The 22172-nt window shown below is 36.5% G+C and overlaps 1 protein-coding gene across 1 annotated transcript in view; it reads left to right on the forward strand.

Moving 5' to 3' along the window:
• The window catches only part of sorcs2 (sortilin-related VPS10 domain containing receptor 2), a 369722-nt gene that overhangs the window by 115144 nt on the left and 232406 nt on the right, over positions 1-22172 (forward strand). Inside the window, exon 2 of the mRNA XM_088918653.1 lies at positions 6155-6222. Within this exon, the coding sequence (XP_088774779.1) occupies positions 6155-6222 (68 nt within the window). The remainder of the gene's footprint in view (positions 1-6154; positions 6223-22172) is intronic.

The raw sequence follows: 22172 nt of genomic DNA on the forward strand, positions 1-22172 counted from the left end.
TGACTGGGGAGATTTTCCACCACCTCAACATTTTATCAAATAAGCACAACCATCAAACAACGGCATTGTTTCAGACATTGGATATAATTAATATGTGCACCCGTGAAACAAATGGCTAAATACAAAGCACTAAAAGTTAGATAAACTAAATGAGTGTGTTTTTAAATAAAGACGAAGTAGTGAAGTGCCTGTAGTTGTGCGTGAGAGAGCATTCTGTCACAGAGTTAAATTCATAAAAACACATTTTATATGTTTATCTTGGGTAAATAAGTGATGTACTGTATTAATGTCTTTTCCACATTTGACTGGTAGTATTTTAATCCGTTCAGACGGGCATGCTTGATTCGGATATTTTATACAATCCTCATCATCAGATCAACATGCAGAAAAGCATGCATATTAGGCTGCTTTTGTGAACTTGGATACAGCCTTAGACATAATTAATCTGTTATGTTTTTTTTATTTTCAAAATTCCTAGGGATTCAGGACGTATCAAACAGTGGGGCCTGTAGTGGCTTAGTGAAAATATGTTCATGTATGGAGACTATACTGTAATAAAGTATCATTTGAAATCCGCATGAAATATTATAGGTTTTGAATATAGATCTTTGAATGATACCGATGAGACATCCACCTACAACTAGGTTTCAAATTCCTGTCCAGGCCATGTACTTTGTAAATAATTTCTCCTTCAAATTTCTCTTAATGTTAAAGTTATGAATTGACCATTCCTTCAATGGAAGGACCAACAATGGCAGAGAATACAGTCCTGCTTTTCTTTATAGACTGTCCTTCTCTCAGCTGCTTCTGAAATGACTTTTCAGAGTGACCCCACAAGGCCACCCTGAGGTACAATTTCAGTAATTTTGTTTTCAAGCACAGTTCATGCTCCTGACCTTTTCTGCTACAAATAAAATCGGTGTCAAGTTATCTGTACCTTCTTCTGCCATGAATAAATAACTGTGCTCAATTCCTCATAATATCATACCTATTCATTGCCCCATCACATCCAGTCCACACACTTGAATTTAAATGAGAAAGCTATCCCTAACCTCATTAATGAGAATTTATGCTGACTTTGGGATTGTAGGAGTCACTGTTTCCCTTGGGCTAGGGTGACTGACTCCAGTAGTGGAAGGTGTTGTCTGTTGCAGTGGGGAGATGAGGTCAACAAGTGATGGATCATGCCTCCCACCCCTTTAAGGACTTTAATTTAGAAGCAGAAGAGAGTTCTCTCAGGAAACGCAGAGGGGTTATGTAATATTGCAGGTCTGTTATTCTGTTATTGAGTTCTCTAATCCATTAGGGCCAAGTCCTTCCTGTATATAGTTAAGGGTATTAATGTTCTGTTTTCTGAACACTGGTGCATTTCAACCTTTAAATAACCTCAGTAATGATAAAAAAAACTCATCCAGCTAAGAGTTTTAAACATTGCTTAGATTTTCTGACAGTCGATTCCCTGTGTTCATGTTTATTAAACTGACAGTAAATTTACAGTTGAAAACATTTAAAATAGAACCATGTGCATGATATTCCGGTTTTATTTCATCACGTTCGATGAGTTGCAACAACACCATCAAAACTTGTTTGGAACAAGTTTTTAAATGTTGTAAAAGTGGACATCTGGGTGGTAAAGACGTTCCTGTTCTGGTCAAAACCTAATAGAAACATTTCTCTGCCTCCTGGGACCACAAACCTCTCTCATTGTTTGGAATGACGCAGGGCCGTTTAGAGCTCTAAAGCTTCTTGATCAGGTTACCAGATGCAAACCAAGAGCTCACAAAGGCTTACTCACATGGAGTCTGTGTGAAAGGAGTTTCTTGTTTCGCAGCCAAAAAGCCAGGGGCTGTGCTGTCCATCAATGGCATCTGAGGCTCCCACAAGACTGTGTCCGGTGTGGAGGGAGCAGGAGCCTAGTAAACAAATCAGACAGAAGTGACAGCCGACACGGAGACCACTTTCAAGTGTAACATTATCGATTGTAGAGCAAAATGTTGCTATGCAGTGTTGTTGCTTTGCTTGGAGTAGAATGATTTTTATTAATAGTTCAAAAGAAAACAAAATACTCTGACTTGGTGTAAAACTCCACCAAAAATAATTTCCTGAAGGATAATACAAATAGAATTCTATAATTGTTGATTTTTATTGTGTTCTTGGCAGCCAATGTAAAATGTAGTCAGATTGTCTACAGCTAACTGTCAGTTTTACAGTTATGTACTGTAATGTGTAATGTGCCAATGTGCCTATGTCCTTCAAATCCCTTTTGCTTCAGTGCATTTTAAATGTATTCTGTTACAAATGTTTTACTTTATCTTGCTTTCTTATTGTTTATTAGTGATTTTTATTAACTGTAGAAGTGACAACAAAATCGGGGTCTATAAGTTAAACATATTGATAAGTACAAGGATAGCATAAGCCATTACACACCAAGGTTTACTTGCTGAAGAAACACACTAGTTTCTTTACCGCACAAGTTAGCTGATTAAATCATCTGAACGCATAGCATTTACACATTCGGTGTGGGATGCATCTTGAAAATCTGAGTCATTGTGACTGACTGTTCTTCAATCATCACACACTGTGTAGGTGATATGGGTAATTTCAATCAGTATTAATGAGAAGTATGCTTGTAGCTGATTATTTCAAATGATCTAAATTATAACCCTGTTGAGAAATGTTTCTTTAAAAACAGTGTGAAATGAACGCCCTTACAAAAGATTGTTCTGGTACACCATTGCAAAAGCAGGAAAAAGTGTAGAACAAGATAGTGAAATCATGGTAGAGGACAGAGAGAGAGAGTCTTTATTATCCCAGAGGGGGCAATTTGTTTTACATTGGCAGCGTTGGTGTACTCATGGACAGAAAAAAAAAACAACAACAATATGCATACATGTTTGCATAGAAAATCAAGTGTTATGTAAAGATATGGCTACAGGTATGAATGAGAACTTGAATCCTTTGGTTTTGGAGTTGGGGAGTTTGTATCTGTGCTCTGATGGGAGTAACTGGAATTCATTCAACAAGGGGTGTGAAGGATCATCAGAGATGTATTTTGCTTTACGCAAAACACATGAATGATAGATGGTGGAGTAGGCTGGAAGATCAGCACCAACGACCTTCTGGCATATTTTCACAAGATAGAGAGCTATGCTAGAGCATCCCATCACAAGAAACTACAGAAATGCAAGTGTATGATCTGAGCAGTGTAAAACCACTGTGATAATACTGTAGTGTGGAAATTACCTGTGAAAATAATACGTTGACCATAATGACCTTTCATAAAAGATCTCTTAGAAAATATAAGGACATCCATAACATCTCTTGAATATACTAAAATAATCCTTTTTTAACCAGTATAATTTTGCTTTCTACCCTGATTTATACTCCTTGACAACTGAGGTTTGAAACATTTTCTTATGGATATAATGATACATATCAAGAATATTGTGTATTACTATTGTTACTTGTCCAAAACACCTATTCTGAGTCTTTGCTAAAACAATTTTACCTAGGACTCGTGGTAAGAGGCAAAATCTAAACTGCATTGTTTTATTACAGCAATTGCTCACATGCCTTAAAAATATTCATTCATCCATTTTATGACCATTTTCTCCAGTTCATTATTGTGTGGGAAGCCAGAGTCTATCTTGGCAAGCAGCAGGAGCAAGCCGGGGTGCATAAAAATACAGTATTCATAACTTCATTAATGGATCCATACTGTAGCATTTTCAATCATTTTGTGTTGTGGTTTCTGGATACATGCTGTATCACTGCAGCCCCACCTTCAGACTAATATTGTATGGCTTTTTCAGCCCAGTAGTTATGCTTTGATATGTTGTTTTGGGAATCTTTATTTCAAGACTGGTGTCAGAGCTTTGACAGGTTTTGGCAGAGCCTTCACGCTGGCCTTAAAGCTGCAGTAATGGGAGAAAAAAAAGATGATGATGCCATTAGAAAAACAAATGTATTCTTTGGTCCAGCAATTTTAAGATGTCTAGTATCATACAAGAGGAATGGAATCCACTCAATCGAATCTCCGAAATGACTGCAATGTGAATATGTCTTTTAAAAACATTTGCCATGTTTAGTAAAACCGTATAATCTTGCTAATGTGAACTTGGGATAAACATTTCCCTAGAAATTAAAATAGAAAACAAGACAGCCATTTGAATAACTTAATAGGTTTGTGTCTTGAACAAATGCGGCGTAATGATCACCTTCTATCCCTGTGAAAATGCTAGTATTAAAAGATTCCTGTAGTTACATCCTTCCTACTCTGCCGTCTGTAATTATCTGTTAACGTTGCCAGTCCAGATAAACACTACTTTTCCTGTTATTTTTGGTTTTACTTTTTTGATGACTTTCCATCTGTTTCGAGTCACCAATGGAGGGCTATCCTGTATTTCTATATGTGGTTATTAAAAATAAATTGTGTGTCACATGGGAGGAAAAGAATTGACCTTTATCCCTTCCTATCTAAGGCTTAATAACTGGGATTCACACCAAGTGGCACACGGGGACCTGTGCTTATGGGGTTTTGCTATCAGACAGACGCTTCTATAAATTCCAGTTTAGAAAACTAATCAGCAGTTGTCAGATATTGTCTACACTGCAGCAATAAATACACCCTGCCTGTGGTAATATAAATCTAGTAAAGAAGACAGTCTTAAAGATAAATTATAAAAGGTTTATGCATGTATGCTACCATATTTAAAGCATTATGTGAAATGAAAGGAAACCTACAATATAGTTTTAAGGTGTACATTAATACAGGCCTAATGACTCAACAAAATAGAATGTTGTCCTGGTTAAAATCTTTGCAGTTTCATATACTCAGATCATAAAGATCAAATTTGTTCTTCCTTGCAACAAGTGAAAGCTAACATTGTTTTGGGTCTAGTACTGTAAATTAGGTCTCACAGACCCTTATTCAGCAATTAATCCATATACTCTACTGTAGTAAGGTAACATTTTTCCATTTCCATACATAGTTTATGAAGGTCATGGTTATAAAATCAATTATTAAATTCAATTATTTCAATCTTTCAGGGTAAAATATTTTCTGTTTTGGTATATGTACATGGTATATAATATTCTTGTTCTGTCATGCCTTTTGAAAGACAAACTTTTGAAATGCCTAAACATAATATTGTATATATTTCAAACAAGGTCACAGTTAAGTGTTTATTTTCATTGTGTAAATCTCCACCAGCCTGTCTGCACTACTGCCCCTTACAAGGGGCCTAGAAAATGTACATTATGGTCCTTATTGTACCATGTTCTATGTTCACAGCATGTTGTCTGTAGTTTTCTAATATGGCCTGCTAAATTGTAGTACAGGTTTGAACATTAATAATTGTGGGAGGGTTTCAAATTAGCAATCTTAATACCTTTACCTATTTCATGTTTTGAAATCCCCAAAACAAGTGAATTACAATCTGTGGCCAAGTATAATTTCTACTGGAATTTCAGTTTGTAAAATAATACCCTCTTTTTTTTTACTCTGAGTGTAACATGCAAACGTTTCAGGGTGACACAAAACTGATAATAAAGAGGTCACTTAGAATATGCTTTTTATTTCTTTTATAGCATTTCAATTAATTGAAGTCCTTCATGCTGGAGGTCTGTTACTTCGTTAAATATTGACAGAAAGACAAAATAGAATTTAATCATGGAATAAGTCAAACTACATTGCTTCTTTACTCAAAACCAAGTGACAAATGAATTTATATGATTAATGTTGACTCTGTCGGAGTCTGTATAATCTGGCACCTACTGTATTCTCCATTTATTTTTCAGCAAGTGCATTTCAGACTAGACGAGAAGCCAGATTCCTCAGGAGATACCCTAAAATGGCCTTGAGCTGCTGACAATCCTCAGAATGACTTAGCTAAATGAGCAGCTAAAATACTCCAAATTTTACAGCTTTGCTTAACATAGTTTATTAAAGTGCTGACTGATTGTGCTTCAAGTTAATTAATGTGAAGTTCTGGAACTAATAAAAATATGAGGAAAGATTTTTTATGTATATGGGTCCTCTTTATTTTCATATGAAGGATTTCTTTGCTGCACTTTTTATACATAACTCAATAGCTATTTGGCTGTAGTCCTGCATTGATACTGTATTTCAATTATTTGTTTTTTTCTTTTGTAGGTTATTCTTATCCTGACCAAATATTACCATGCAGACTCAACCAAGGTTCTGGAGAGTTCCCTGTGGAGGTAGGCCTTGCTTCACACACTATCATTTGCAGTGGAGGTTTTTAAGAGGGCTATGGTTCTCCTGGGAGAGCCATTACAGGTGCTTACTTCAGCCACAAACTGTACATTGAACATCCCAGTCTTGTTTCTAAAGGGCAGCAGAAAGGAGGTGGGTAAATAATAAACAGAAAACTAAATATCCCAGGCAAATAACATGTAGTCTGATCTTTGTATAAAGAATGATGACAAAAGGTTTCCAAATATACAGTGTTTGTTAGCTTTATTATATTCCTTTGTGCTTTGGTGACCAGGTAAATCCAGCTGTCAGTAAAATTTGAATTGTCGTTAATTAGATCTGTGAAAGATAATACCCTGAGCGCTCTACAATGATCTTCCTGCGTGTACTTGGACACCTTGCGGAGCTTTTTTAAAAAAAAAGTTCTCTCCGTCTCTTGTGTTATAGCTTTCTTATTAATATTGGAATTGTTTTTCCTTTTTGTCCTTGCTTTAGTATCAGAATCCCCACAGTAATCTATTTCATATCTAGAAATTGCTGTTTTTCCCAGCGGGAGTCCAAAGGAATAAAATGGTAACAATGAAAGGGCAGAACTGCGAGTGCTGAAACAATAAATACTGTACTTCTACACTTCAACAATAAATCAGTTTTTGTGTTTAAGGTTACAGAAAAAGAAATATGATGCATGTGTTTCCAAAGTTACCTTACTAACGTCCTACATTAAAACAATTCGATCTTTTACTCTCACTGTCCAGAGCAGTCAAGTATATAGTGATCCATCTGAGGTATTCCTGGGAGAGGCAGCTTGAAGTATCCCTAAAGTCTTGTAAATGCCATGCTACCAGTTATATAATGGCACTGAAAAACAAGCTTTTGGCAGCATTTGTATAAAGCAGTGGCTCCACCAATTGAATTTTGCAATTTCAATTGCATTATTTACAGTTCTAGTGTGGGTTCTCAGTTACCCAGATTTATGTCTACATTAGGCTTGTGGTGTGCAACTCATTTTACAACAAGAAAAGGTTATGTAAGATTTTATTTTCATAACATTGTTGTCTGAAAGTGCTGTTTTTTCTTACGATGGGTGCTTGTAAAGTTTCAAGGAAAAAAACAACAAATGGCACACGTGCAAAATCCAAGCGATCTTAAACTTTTAGCATTGGTAAATTATTTAGACATTTAATAGACCGTCATCAACACTGATGTCATCAACATCAATAAACACATTAATTTACATTGTGATAAATGGTAATTACCCATTACCCACTTGTAGTATTTTTAATCAACATATGTTGCACCATAGTCATCTTAAACTCCTCATGGGGTGTGAGTGATCAACATGTCCTTATATTAAGATGCATACCAGATTTAAAGATATATATATATTAAAAAAAAACTTTTAATTAAACAAAAGCTTTAAAGATTTTTTTCACACAAACAAGTGAAATTAAATTAAAATGCTCACAAAAGTAGTGAAATACCTATAAAAACAAGAAAACATTAGTTGTTAGATAAATATAACACACATTAATTATGTAACTTCAAAAGAATTAAGTCTTTCAAAATCATCAGTTTAAAGAATTTTAGAATTTGACACCATGACAAAGTAGACATTCCTTACCTCGTAAATCTTACTGGTGCTTTTTGTGCAGCACACATTTAAACATAGATAAAAAATCTCTCGTCCTCCTTTATATCGAGCACATTGTAAATAATCCTGTACTATACTGTAGTTTAATTTCACTCCCCCTTAGATACATTTTAGTCCTAGATCAAACAGGAGAACAGAAGGAAAAAAGTAGTTCTTCCCTTATTTCATTTTTTCAGGTGTTATTCATCAAAATATAGGCTATATACAACAACACAGCAGATAGGGCACCTTTACTTTTAAAGAGTACAGTTGTTGAGGTACAGTATGATGGAGATGTTGTTGATCCCATGTTAGACATTAAGTAGTATACTGATTATTATCGAATCAATAGGTAGTGCTTCTTCATAAAGGTTCATAATGAAACAAAAAGGAAATAAAAGGTTCTTAAACAGGGTTGTGTTATTGTGGTTTTTGGGATTTTTTTTACTGTTGGGATTCTTTTTTTGTGTAAGGAATATCCTCCTTTGCTCATATACACATTATGAGCCGCCTGCCCTCAGCAATTATAAGAACAAGTTGAACATTTCCTTGAAGAACCTAATAGCAATTCAGGAAACATCTCGGATTGTATTTCCGTGTAATTCACTTTATTGTTACAATATGGTCGGATAACATGTAGCCTCTGTCAAAAACTCTGAGGCATTCTGCAAGGTTGTTACAGTACCAGGCAGAATTAGTTTTGTGTTGGGATCCAACACTTTATAAGGAAAATGTCTTTGGTCAGTAAAAAAATAACTACTGTAGTAGTTTCATGGTAACAGTCTATTATATTTTAAATGTAAGAAAACTGCAGATGGTGGAGTGTGAGGGAGTTTTGAGATGTAGGATTTTTGTGCTATTTTGTGATGTTTTTGGAAAACAATGTTAGCAAAAAGTGGAAAAAATATGCACAGTATAAGACCTTTATTGAAAGCAGAATTTAAAACATTTTCTACTTGGAAACATAACCGAGTCAGTGACTTCCGACAGGTTCAAGAGAACTGAGTTGTATGTAGATTGACAGATATTAACATGGTTTACCTGAACTTTTCTGGGTGTTTTTTTCCATTTAATTTTTAAAAAGGCACAGAAGAATAATAAAAAAATTGGTTCATATCTCCCTTATATTTGTGGTGGGAAAACAGTACGATAGGACTTAGTACAGCTTTCCTGGGTTCTTTCACTTTTTGGGAATTGGAATAAAACTCATTGCCCAACATTTACACAGATCATGCCTGTATATGGGTCCAAGTGAAATTACTCTACCTACAGGTATGTATGAAATACCCATGATAGTACTAGCCTTGAAATAGGAGACACTTTTTTGACCATATTGGATTTTTATTGGAATTCACTTCATTTTAATGTCTTGTTAGTGATTGTTTTCTTTATAATTCCAGGGCATGAGCCAGTTTTGTACAGTTCTTGTGGCTCCAGAAGTCTTGGGCTCGGCGTTAGTGTCTGTCTATAATTGTTGTAAAATGTTACGTCTGATTAAAAAAAAAACAGTGAATTTTTTTTTTGTCTGTTTTTGAAATAATTTTTGCTTTGCAGTCAAAACAGCTCTTCTGTGGTAGCCTTCCCATACAGGGGAGTATTATACTGTCAAGAGGTTGTGTTGCAGGAAAAGCATATCCTTCTTGTTCTACATCACTGTATCTCTTCCACAAGAAAGGGCAGAAGGGACTCACAGCATGGTGGGATGGGCCCTTTGTTTATGTGCTCACAGTGGAGCTGCTCCTTACTGAAGTACTTAATTATTGTCAGGAGCGGATCTCTGGGACATCAGCAGAGTGAATGGCACTGAAGTTGTTACAGTAACCCTAGCTGAAGTGCTTGTGGCCAGAAGGAAAGTACCTTTCACCATTTCAAATGTATATCCCACAGTATCTCATTCCTATAACTGTAAAGAAATATTCACCAAGCATCAGTTCACTCACTAACGGAGGAAGTAAACTGGGATTTGACTGTTGTGGGGTTTAGTTATTAGTAGCAGGGTAAGTGTTGCTGCACTACTAATCTTGCTCACTACGAGAGGAACCACATTTTCGGACATTTGGTGTCCGTGTTTGGTGTATGAGGAGCCGATGGTGTGAAGTTACCATCTGTAGGATTATGATTGAAAATATCAAAATCAGAACCCCCTTTAAATGTACCATTTTTAAAAGGCTATGTTTTCAAGTGTAATTTGTACATTTCTAAAGGTTTCCAACTGCAATTTGTTTCTAAGGAATTCTGTTTTTGGTAACATTTAATGTGAACTGATAAAATGTCTGCATGGCTCCTTGTTGCTTACAACAGGTTTTGGAGTGTAGAAGAAGGGGTTTGGGGTCACATTTACACACATGTCTGGAAATTCATAAATGCATCAGGCTGGGGCTTTTTGAATAAAACGGGAACAGATTCATTTAAACTTGTGAAATCATCAAACCCAGAGACAGGGTTTTCTTGTCCCTTGAGCTTTGATACTTTTAGAAATGCAAAGGGTCTTCAGGCTATTTAAAAGATAGAATGATGACTTTTAGACCACTGGTGCATAATAAGATTTCTTTGAGAAAGGTTGCCATAGCCCACTGTAGTATCTCCACAGGGGGTAGACTTCAGAGTTAGCTTTGAGTGTCCTTTACTGCGATCTCAGGGATTTGGAGGAGACTGTGGATAATGTATTACACTGCATTATAGCGATTAACATATGACACTTACTAAATCAATACCAGCGTGGAACTGTACAAAACCACTGATTTCGCTTCTGTTTGATCCAAGGCTTGAAAGTCTGAGGCAGATACAAGCCCTCTTTTCTACGTTTGTATTTTTTTCCATTTGTTTTGGCCTGAAGTTTAAAGCTGTTGACAATTAGACCGAGTTGCCATTGCATTTCAAAGCTGTAATAAATATACAGATTTTGTCAATGTCTACTGAACCCAATTATGTTAGAGGCTGCTGTCTTATTTTCCTAAATATTCCATCTTTCCTTTTTAGAGATAAGGAAGCAGGCACCCCACCAGATGGTGCTGCATTGTAAATAGTTTATAGCAAACCACATCATTCTCCAATTTCCATCCAGACCACCATACATATTTAATGTTCTTCTGAGGACTGTAGCAAATCCTGTATCTAAAAAATGCATTTAAATAAATATATGAATAGGACACTTATGATATTGAGGAACTGGTAAATGGCTAGAAATATATCACCTTTCGGTTATCAAAAGATTCTCTGAAGAGAAAAAGGTTTCTACACATTGTCATGATCAGACTTATGGAAAAACTCTGTAAATGGCAATTGACAGAGGGATATTAACCCACAGTCATGTTCTGGACAACTTTTGGAAATAAAAAGACCGCATACCTTTCACTCAATGCTATTATGTGAGTATAGTTTGAATTTAGCCGTTACTGAATCTAAATGTTTTATCACTGTCAATTAACACAAAATGTCTCTCTATAGCAGTCTGTTCATACTACAATAATACCTTTGAGATTTACTTATATGTTTGATGGCATTCAGGATACTGACGTAGTATCTACTTTTTCTAAAATACAGTCCAACAGAACACTAAATCCTTATTGTGTGTTTAATCATGTATATTACTGTGTATAAAGATGTGTATGTTATTTGAGACTTGGATCATTCAGCAGTTTGAAAAATAATGTGACCCAATTCAGATACATCATGCTTTGAATTGCCATTTAGCATTTAAGAAAATTAGGTGGTAAAATTATCTATCTTTCTGTTGTACTGTTTTTCTGTGTGTATACAATAGGACTAATGTAATGTTTAGCTCTCATAATCATTTAACTACTTGCAAAATGAACCAGGCCTCCATCTGGAACAAGTTTCACATTTCCTTCTACATTCTTTCTGGAATCAGTAACAGTACTGCTGAAACTACAGACAGCTGGGGCTAACAAAAAAATTGATCCCCTAGGATTTATAATTTCTGCCTTTGAGAAAACCGTGAAAGTATTCAAGGAAAAGTAATGCTTGGCTATATGCAACAAGACTGCTTCCATCTTCAAATACACTCTCATAACTCTTTATTTCCAATTAGTTTAATCTATATTTCAGTTTCAAGAAAATCAAATAGCTTTCTTGGATATATTTTTAAAATGAGAGTAATGGCAGTCATGAACATCTTGAAACCAATCTATTGCATTTGGCTTTCTTGATCCCTAATCCCTTTTAATCCATACCATTTTTAACATAATGGAATCAATTAAATTGTTTGGTGTACAGATCATTTCTGTTTATTATAAAGTGCTGTATTAATAATAAATGATACAGCTCTAACTAGACTAAATGTGCAATATTTCACATGCAGTGATTAACATAACATCACTTTATTAGCCCTATACAATTTCTTGCATTAGGAATTTGTCTTTTCGCAGACCCCAGCTTGCTCTCCATGAGACACACAGACAGGGAGAGAGCCTGGGGTCAGAGCATAGGGTCAGCCATTGTACAGCACCCCTGGAGCAGCTGGGGTTAAGGGCCTTGCTCAGGAGCCCAACAAAGTAGGATTCCTCTGCCGGCTTGGGATTTGAACCAGCAATCTTCCAGCTATAGGTGCAGATCCTTAGCCGCAGAGCCACCACTCCACCCCAGTGTTCAGTGTGCATTCTGAATGAGCCCCTTAACTGGTTGAGACTCTCCGGGCCCTAACTTATTGATTTATTTAAAATCATTTCAAACATTTAGAAAATAGCACCTTATTAATCAGTTCAATTATGTACCTGTAAATTCATATGAAATGAAAACCAGAAGGCCCTGTGCTTTTTAAGAGTTATTTACAGTATTAATGAATACCTCTCAAGAAACAAATAGGTATTGCGGAAAAAAAATCTAAAGAGACCTTTGAGAAATCCAAGATGTAAACAATCACCAGTTTCTTTTGTCATTTTCTACTATAAGTAGCTATAAGTGAAAATTAAAAATGGTTTGTAATTTAATTGTAATGTAAAGTGCTTTGTCCAACAGTGTGATTAAGGCTTGATTCAGAAATACATGTAAATGCATCATTGCTTTTGATAAAAGCTAATCTGCACTGCATGGTATGAGTTTTTTCAAAGAAATTCTCTGTTCTATGCCTAAAATGTTATGTTCAGTTAGTAATTTTTTAGTGTTATTTTAGAAAGAAAAAAACTGACTTTATCCTTTTTAACAGTGAACTATTTGAGCTCTTGAGAAGCTTCTTTGATTTCACATGCTGGATTATCTATCATCATATAGTTTAACTTTAAACGTGTTGATTTCTCATTGGTAAATCATGCACAGCTTGCATCTCTTATTTCCACTGTGTACTATTCCAAAATGACTTATTGCAGATAGGATGTTTTAAGTCTTTAAAGAGAGGATGCTTGACTATTTGTTTTCCAAAGAGCAAATTATAAATCCTAAAGCAGAGATCTGGGATAGGAATGGTTTGAAGATGCTTTAAAACTTCCTGACATGTATGTATAGACTGTAATAACACTTGAGCCATCTCTGTCCCATCTAGTGAGTACATTTTGAGTTATGGAGATTCAGCAGTCCTGAAGTCATTTCTTACATTAAAAATACATAACCTGAGAGAAGCTTAGTTTTTGCAGATTGAAGTGGAAGGAGTGCTTTTTTACAATTTGCGACTTTCCTCCTAATGAAGTTTTAAACCTTGTTTCTGTAGCATTTAACATAGATCTTCATACATGAATAAAAAAATACTGATTGCAATAAATAAAAACAAAAAATCTTCCATGATTGATTGTGGTGTAGCAAAACTGCATGTGAGAGCCAACACAGCCATTCATAATCAAAGCAAACTCAGAAATTCAGTCAGCTTGTGTTATTTAATGGCTGGGTTTGGCTAGAAACTCAGCTTTTAAAAGACAGCTGAATCAGGACTTTAGGAACTAAAAGTTCATAGCTCTCTCTACCACTACTTTTAATATTTGAGCCACACTGCACACTCTTCCATTCTGTTTGCTGAAAATAAATAGCTGGTCTTGTGCTAAAGAATAGGCTGCCAAAGAACACAAGAGTTCCTTCCCACAGGGCCTTCTAATATGCTCAGCCTCAGTGAGTAATGAGTTTTCATTAACTCATATTAATTGAGATTTTAACCTTCATTGCAGATTATCAAAATGTTTTCTGTAACACCAGAGGCAGACAGTGCAAGCTTGTAATCTTAATTACTTCCTACAGAAGAATGACCTCACCTTTCAGAACATGACAGTCCATTCTGTCCTCATCCAACATAAATACAGATGATTTATTGCTTGTTCCTTCAGGACTGTCTGTTTCAAAGCTATCTTTATCAGGGTGGATGAATGTATTTTTCACACACAGCAGTAGTCGAAAGGGTGGAGTCAGTGCATATCAGATGTGCTAGTGACGCCGCACAACTAAGGAGGACATTGTACTGTGTGGAAAATAAAATGAAGCAAGGAAAGAGTTTTTTTTTGTTGTGGATTTCTTGTTTTCCCAAATAGGCTGTTGAACATAGAAAAAACGAATGTAGTCCATTGTGACTTTAGACATTTACAGTACACTGTCTAATCCAGTTTCTATTCTGCTACCATTCTAAAAGTTTCATCGCACTTTGGAATGAAAATATTGTAATTTTTCCTGCAAGGTACAAAGACAGTTGCTTGGTTTGTAAATTTTATATGTAATGATCGTGTCGTTTCCAGCTCTCGTAACACTGTGGCTAGTGGGCAAACTGCAAATCACTTGCCAAGTTTGCCGGTTCCCGTGATAACACGTTTGGGCCTGGTGTCAATGCTGTTGTCCCGTAATTCAACTGCACTCACCTGGTTACCAGGAGGGAATTTATTCCCTTTTCACAGATGTCGCAACGCTTGGCCTAAGCTGTTGGCTATGTGACCTGGCGTTTTGTCTCTCCTGTGCTTTCTCGTTTTTTCCTCAGAGCTTAGTGTTCCTTTCCTGGCTTGTCTCCCTGCTTTGTCTTCCGACCTTTGATTCCTGGATTCCCCTTCAGCTTTGTTTTGTCTCTCGCACTCGACCTGGACTGCCAGACTGTGTTTTGTCTCTCCAGACTTCTAGCTGTTAAACATCGTGTCTGGATTTCCTTCTTGGTACCTTTGCCTGTTTTCATTCCAGCTGTGTGCCTGAAGCTCTGAGATTCTCACCTGCTTGCACCTGTAGTCTCGCTGTCTCAAACCGTATTACCTGAGATCAGCACCATCCTTTTCCTGCACACGGATTCTTTCTCCAACATGGACTGCTGCCCCCACAGGTGTGTTCAGCAGTCAATTACATCATATTAGTATGATGTGGGCTGCACAGCTGGAAGGGAATGAACACAGCTGCCTTTCAGCTCCAGGTGCTCCGATTTCTTCTCACCTTCCATATTTGCACAAATTGTGCATATTTCTGAACATTCATTCATTCTGAACATTCTGAAGACTTTGTCAACATCTTTGAGGATAGTGAATATTTGTTTCAGGTCCCCTTCTCAGTTCAAAACTAAAAAGTTCAGTTCCTTCAGCCTGTTATTGTCAGTGTTTTCTAAATACTCCCTTTCCCTGTGGCCCTGCGATGAACTGGCATCCTGTCTGGGGAGGAGCTGCCTTTCACCCCATGTCTAGAGGTTGGCCTGCTTGCTGAAGACCAGGATACATAGTTTTCCAATCACAGATGGGGGTCAGATGGACCGATGATTATTTACTTGTATGTAACAGTAAATCAAAACACTAGAATAGCATTGTACAGGGTTGGACAAAATAATGGAAACACTTAACAAAAGAAGTATTCCACATGTTTCAAATTAAAGTCAATACTAATTACCAATATATTTCCTCTGTAAAAGACATCTTAAAATAAAAACTTTAATATATAAAGTCTCCAAAGCAGAATGAGAGATCTAAGAGCTTTTGAAAGGTTAAATAGTTGGTGCTCAAATTGCAGATGTGTCAAAGAAACAGCAAAATTATTGTATGTGTCAAGGGGAACAGTGTTGAACATCGTGACGGCATATGTCAAACAAGGGAAAATAGGATCAGGAAAGAGGAGCTGTGGCCGCAAGTCAAAGCTCACTGAGAGAGATAGATGGGTACATAACAGGATAGTTGCTAAAAATCACAAAAAAATTGCCACAGAACTGAACCTACACCTTCGTGACGCAGTGTAAACAAAACCTGCACATGTGCTTCAAAAAGCTCATTTTTATGGTATGGCTTCCATTTGGAAATGCACAAAATAACACGCGACGTAGCGTAATGAGCACAAAACCTTGACTTCTGAGCAGTGGAAGAAAGTACGATCTGATGAGTACTCTTTTTCCAACACCTGGTTGGGTTTATGTTTGGAGAAAGCCGTAGGAAGCCTTCAACCCACCCTGCGTGTTCTCAACTGTTAAACATGGTGGTGGGTCTGTTATGGTATGGGCAGCCATCTTGCAGGAGTCATTGCGTCTGATTCTTACTCTGCATAGCAGATTCACAGCCAAGGAATATAAAACAATTTTAGTGTAACAGTTTCCTCAAGATGTCCCCATATTACAAGACGATAATACCCCATACACATAGCTAAATGGATTAAAGAGTCCATTATTTTGTCCACCCCCTCAGGTTTTATAGAGTTATTTCTCAGAATTCTTATGACAATTGTAGCAAAATATGCTGCATAGTTATGCTGTGCAAATGTATGCAAGAAGTACACAAGCTGGATGCTGTCTGTCTAAACCATTAGTTTCCCATGACATGGTTAAAACCAATGGGACCAGCCTACTATTCTGATTTAATACCAGAGTAAATTAATCTTTGACAAAAATACAGTACTATATTTTCTTGAGGCTTTGCATGTCAAACATGCCCCTCCCCCCATATGGCATTTTTTAAATATTTCTAAAAGGGGCAGGTTGACTCCTCCACCCCACAGCCACACGCACATGCACAGCGATAACTTGAGGTCTATTGTTAGCTACCCCTGTCAGAATCCTGGCTCTCTACAGATGTCACTGGGATTTGAAATCCAGCTGTCAGGATGCCTTATGCTTTTTTCCACTTACTATTATTTTAACGTTCTTACTGGCTTACTGACATTTGACGGGTTTAAAATTAGGTTAATGGTTTTAGTGCTTGTTACAATATACAATTTCTTGACACATGTATGCTACTGTACATGTGCACTTCTTTAAAAAACAAAAGTTTATTCTGCAAGAGGGTAAAAGTCTGAGATTTGCAAATAGAGTGTACAGAAGCTGAGTATATTTTGAACGTGCCTTCCCAGTATATCAGGCTCTGAATCTAGTACTAATTGGTCTAATGTGCCCATATTCAATACTGCACAGAGAGACCCTTGGTATAGGGATTTCAATCTTTTCTAGCAGTAGTATTTTTGTCTATGCAGTTATTTCTGTGTTTAATAACCATGTTTTCTCTTATGGGCGGCTTAGTCGTGCAGTTGTCAGCATTGCTGCCTTGCAGCACTGGTGCCCTGGGTTCAATTCTGGACCTGGGGTGCTATCTGTGTAGAGTTTGTATGTTCACTCTGTTTCCGTGGGTTTCTTCTGGGTGCTCTGGTTTCCTCCCAAATACTGGTAGGTGAGCTTCTGGGAAAAGTGGCCCTGGTGTCAGCGTGTGTGTGTCTGTGGGTGCCCTGTGATGGACTGGAGTTCTGTCCGGGATGTACCTTACCTTGTGCCCATTGCTTGCTGGGATAGGCTCTGGCTCCCCCATGACTCTACAGGATAAAGTGTTTAGAAAATGAATGGATTATCCTTCACTTTGATTTAATTGCTTGGCATTAAGCTGGAATGAAAGGAATATTTTTTATTGATCCATGTTATCTATGCTATAAGTCACATCAAAGTCAATTAAAATACACTGAAACTTTTTATTGCTTGGATACTGACGTGCCACAAATGAAACATGATATAAATCACACATCAGCATGTATGACTGATTTTAATCCCTTCAGCTGCGAAAAAGTCAGCGTTTCATAGCAGCAGAAATTATATCTGCACTCTACAGAAGTCTATATACTCTGAACTTTGGATTTTCAGCTGGAACCGTTTACACTTTTTTTTCAGATTTGTCATGTTGCAGATATGATGTTATAACTTTTCAAGCATTATTCATGAAGAATGGAATTTGTGAAGATGACACTTTTATCCAAGGTAGCTTGTACTCCTTTAAAGACATGCTCACTTATGGATACAACGGCAATCTGTGATGTGGCACAAAACCTTGAGCTTACAACTTCCCAGCCTTAAACACTGCTCTACACAGCTGCTGTAGCTGTTACTGAAAAATCCTCAAGAAACTTTCTTGTGAAAAGGCCTGGATGTATCTCGGCTCAAGTATTTTATAATGCTTATGTCTGATATGGGAAGACAGTTTATACAGTGTAAAGTGAGAAATTTCTTTTTAAGCCTCCTGCATGTGGAGATATCTCAGCACAGTAAGAGGGAAAAACATGATTGGAGTTTTATTTTCTGTGTTGTTTTACGTTATACTGTGTACGTTTATTAACATAAGCACATGGGCTTTTCAGCTTCAATTATATGTACTCAACCACCTCTGTGCTGAGGGTTTTTGGATTTGTGCTCAGTGATTTCATTAGGAACATAAGAAAGATAATAAATGAGAGGAGACTATTGGGCCCATCTTGCCTATTTGGTTGCTAGTAGCAAATTGACCTGAGGATCTTATCCAGCTGGTCTTGACCCTTGGTTGCCTATAAACCGAAATATATAGAAGTTCCTACTGTACTCCGTTTTAAATGTATATCTATGTGGTGTCCTCTGGTGTGCCCTGATTTGTGTTTCAAGAGTAATTAAACCCTGTATTTTCATCCATGTTCCAGGAATAGTTCGGAAACCACACTGCTGTGGAGAGTGAGGTGCTTTTCAACCACACTAAGCAAAAAGAGACCCAGTTCACTATGTAAACCAAACTTTCATTTAATTCACTAAACCAGTTCTGGGCCTGATTAAACATCATTGTGACCTTTAGCCACTGCTCAAAGGTGACTATAAAACCTAAAGCATCTAGATTCTTCAAAGTGATGAATATTTAATGAATATTTCCACATCTCTGTGGAAGATTTGGAATTCACTGTATTTCTGGAACACTTTTCATGACTATCTTCGCTGTCACTTTAATTTGCCTTTGTTACTTTGTGGACATTAAACTGGGTAGTTATTATTGATCTGGAATGACCTAATAATAATTTCTAATTGACTGAGTGACCTGCACGACAGACTGGATAAAAACGATGATCTCACTGGCTGTGCATTAAGTCATTTAGTGCTAACCACCTGCAGTAGCTCAGACACCATACCTAGACAGCAAAGAGTGTTTTAAAATCTCTCCATTCTTGGATTTCACCCAGTTAGCATTAGTGACCAGCCTAAGTGTCTGAGTCATTGTCAGTCTTTCTTATTTTCCTTTTTACTTCTGAGTATCCAAACCATAAAAGGACTCCTTTCATTTATTTGTTACCTGCTTCTTTATCACCTCTGCCACCTTTCTCTCCCCTTCCTAGACTACCCAACCCATTGACAGGCCTGTAGGCTGAAAGTAGTACTCTGGGAAATGTCCTTGAATTGGAGTACAGTCTATACAACGATGCCTCATTTATGGAACAAGTGCCTGGAATAAATGTTTTGGGGGACTCATGTTAGCTCCTTGAATAAGAAAGCATTTTAACAAATACCCCATGGTGACGGAATTAAAACTGACATACAGCTTCATCTCAAAAGGGATTAATTTGTTGCTATGTCAGGTCACATGCTTTTGCTTGAGGAAGATATATGGCAGAACGTGATGGAAAGTGTCTCCACAATGGCTGTCAAAACGTCGGTAAGATACATCTGTTAATTTATACTTCGAAAAATCACAGGATTTCTTCTTTCAAGGAGAAGCATACAAAATGGGGTTTATTGCAAATAGCAGCCCAGAATAGGATAGAGACCATATTACACAACCCACATCTTTCCCAATAATCTCCATTGTATTGCTCCACTTCTGACGGTTCCTTAATGGTTTGATTAATTGGATCAATATAACATCTGAGGTGCAGGTTGTGTTAAAAGGGAGGGCCATGTTTTGAATAATCCCGCTCCGTGTTGGTTAAATCAATAGTCGGCAACGTTGCTGCTTGTAACACTCATATAGTATTGTAACATGGCAGTGTTCCATCTTGGACTCGTGTAGTACTATTTTCCTTCCTTGTTCAGCGCCGGTATAAATCTTGGTAAAATATATTTTGATTTGTAACAGTCGTACTGTAACTGACATATTAAAATGTAATCAATGTTATGGACCTCTATAACCTTGCATGCGTCATCATTATTATTGTTGTGTTGTTCTTGTTATAACATACTGTATTTAGTCTATTTTTTTAGTTTTCATTTGCTATAGCAGACTTCACAGCAGTTTTGCAAGGCCATTTATACCTTTAGTATTATAGCAATGTATTTATATAAAGCTCGTTACATAACAGTTATTTTGTATTTTCTGTCTTTAAACATTCAGGTTGGTATGAAAATCTAACTGGGGTTACCTAAACTGATTACTAAATTTAAAAAAAAGTTTCATTATTTAATTTTATTGTGATTCATAGTTGTCAAAATAGTTTTCATATTATACCCTTTTTCTATTTATGCCTCTTACCTTTCTGTATTTTTGTAGTAATGTGTGTGTATATATATACTGTATAAGGATTTTCCATTCTATTATTTTGTGTTCAAGATGTCTTTCCTTTTTAATGTATTAGTCTTTTTTTGGCAATTTGTAAATTCTGTGCTCCAAATTCTCTAACTTCATGAAGGAAAATAATTGAAATAGACAAATTTAAATGCCGGTCAGGGTGGCGTAGACATTCCATTTTGGCAAGGATTTGTAGCTTCTAAATCATGTTTAATAGAAAACAAAAGCGAATTCCATTCTCAGGTGACTGTGGGACCAAAGACTCTTTGAAAAGAACAAAGAGTCTTTGCGTTGGAGTCATTTATCAGGAGAAGCCAGAAAGAACATATGTTGTGATGCTGCATTCTGATGTTGTACCAATGCAGCCTGACCTTGTTCATCTCACTCAACTGGAAATATTTAGAAGCAGTTTCCCAGTCTGAAATTAAAAGAACGCTTTTATTTGCAGTGTTTCTGTATTATGTTGCTCTTAATAAATACATTTTTTTCAACAGCACCAGTGGAAGAAATTTCCCTTAAAAGTTTAAAGCATCTTAGAAATAAATACCAGAGACTATTTTTATGTGGATATGAGAGATTTGTCCTATATTGTAATCTGAAATGGCTGGACTGTTGCTTTTGAAAGAACTCTTGAGTTGCATCAAATGCCTGGCAACAGTATTTGAGCTATTTCCTTTGAGTGAATAGACATCATTATTCATTTGCATCATCAGAATAATAATTTAAACCATGAAAACAGAACATTAAGCAGAGAATACAGTATCTGAAGACTAGAACTATACTAGTGCTGCATTTCAAACTTGTTTTGTTGAGAGGTTCTACAAATGATGTACTAATAAATATTCACAAAGGTCCTAAGAATAGCCCTTAAATTAGGATACAGAACAAGCCTTGAGCTGACAGGAAAGGCAAAGATTGTGGATGTTTTTTTAGCCTCAGGCTTACACTTAAACAAGAGCATGCTAGAAGTGTCCTCAAAGCAATTCTGCATATCTGACAAAGTAAAATGATTTTTGCAAAAAAAAATCAAACTGTACTCTTGTGGGAAAGATTCTTAGGAACCTCATTCAGAATTCAAAGACCAGATGGGCTTTGTGGCTAAACTCTCTGAAGTGAAATCTGAAGATGAAACTTCAAAAATGTTGAGGGGCCTTAGCAATTTTCACTGATAAACGGGTATTTTAATTTGGGATTCAGCACGAGTTTGTGCTCAGAGTTTAAATTGTGTGTGGTTGTTAAATATATTTGTGTTGTTGTGGATATACTAGTTTTATACATCCAGTTATTGTTATTAACATCTCTATCATGAGAGACAAAAGTCTAAACATAGTGTATAAACATTTCCAATTAAACATTGTGTATCATTGGTCTTTGTAGTTTTATGTTGCTGTTTTTTAACCTTAATAAGAACTTATTATTTCATAGGATATCCATTGCAAAACTGGGGTATTAGGTTCTTCAGGAAATTTTAGCTTCATTCAGACACTTCAAGGTCCTCCGGGAGACATTTTATTCTGTTTGTGGGGGGAAAAAATGAGCTATTGATTGCCTTTGTGCTGTCACTCTAACAGGGATTAATATACTGTAGGAAGGTCAAACTCTGGAGATGTCATCTATCCCAATTTCTAAAGCTTGTGCTCTGTATGGATACAGGCACGCCAACTCTTATAAT

Source organism: Atractosteus spatula, chromosome 1 (genome assembly GCF_055471065.1).
Source record: "Atractosteus spatula isolate fAtrSpa1 chromosome 1, fAtrSpa1.hap1, whole genome shotgun sequence".
NCBI lineage: Eukaryota > Metazoa > Chordata > Actinopteri > Semionotiformes > Lepisosteidae > Atractosteus > Atractosteus spatula.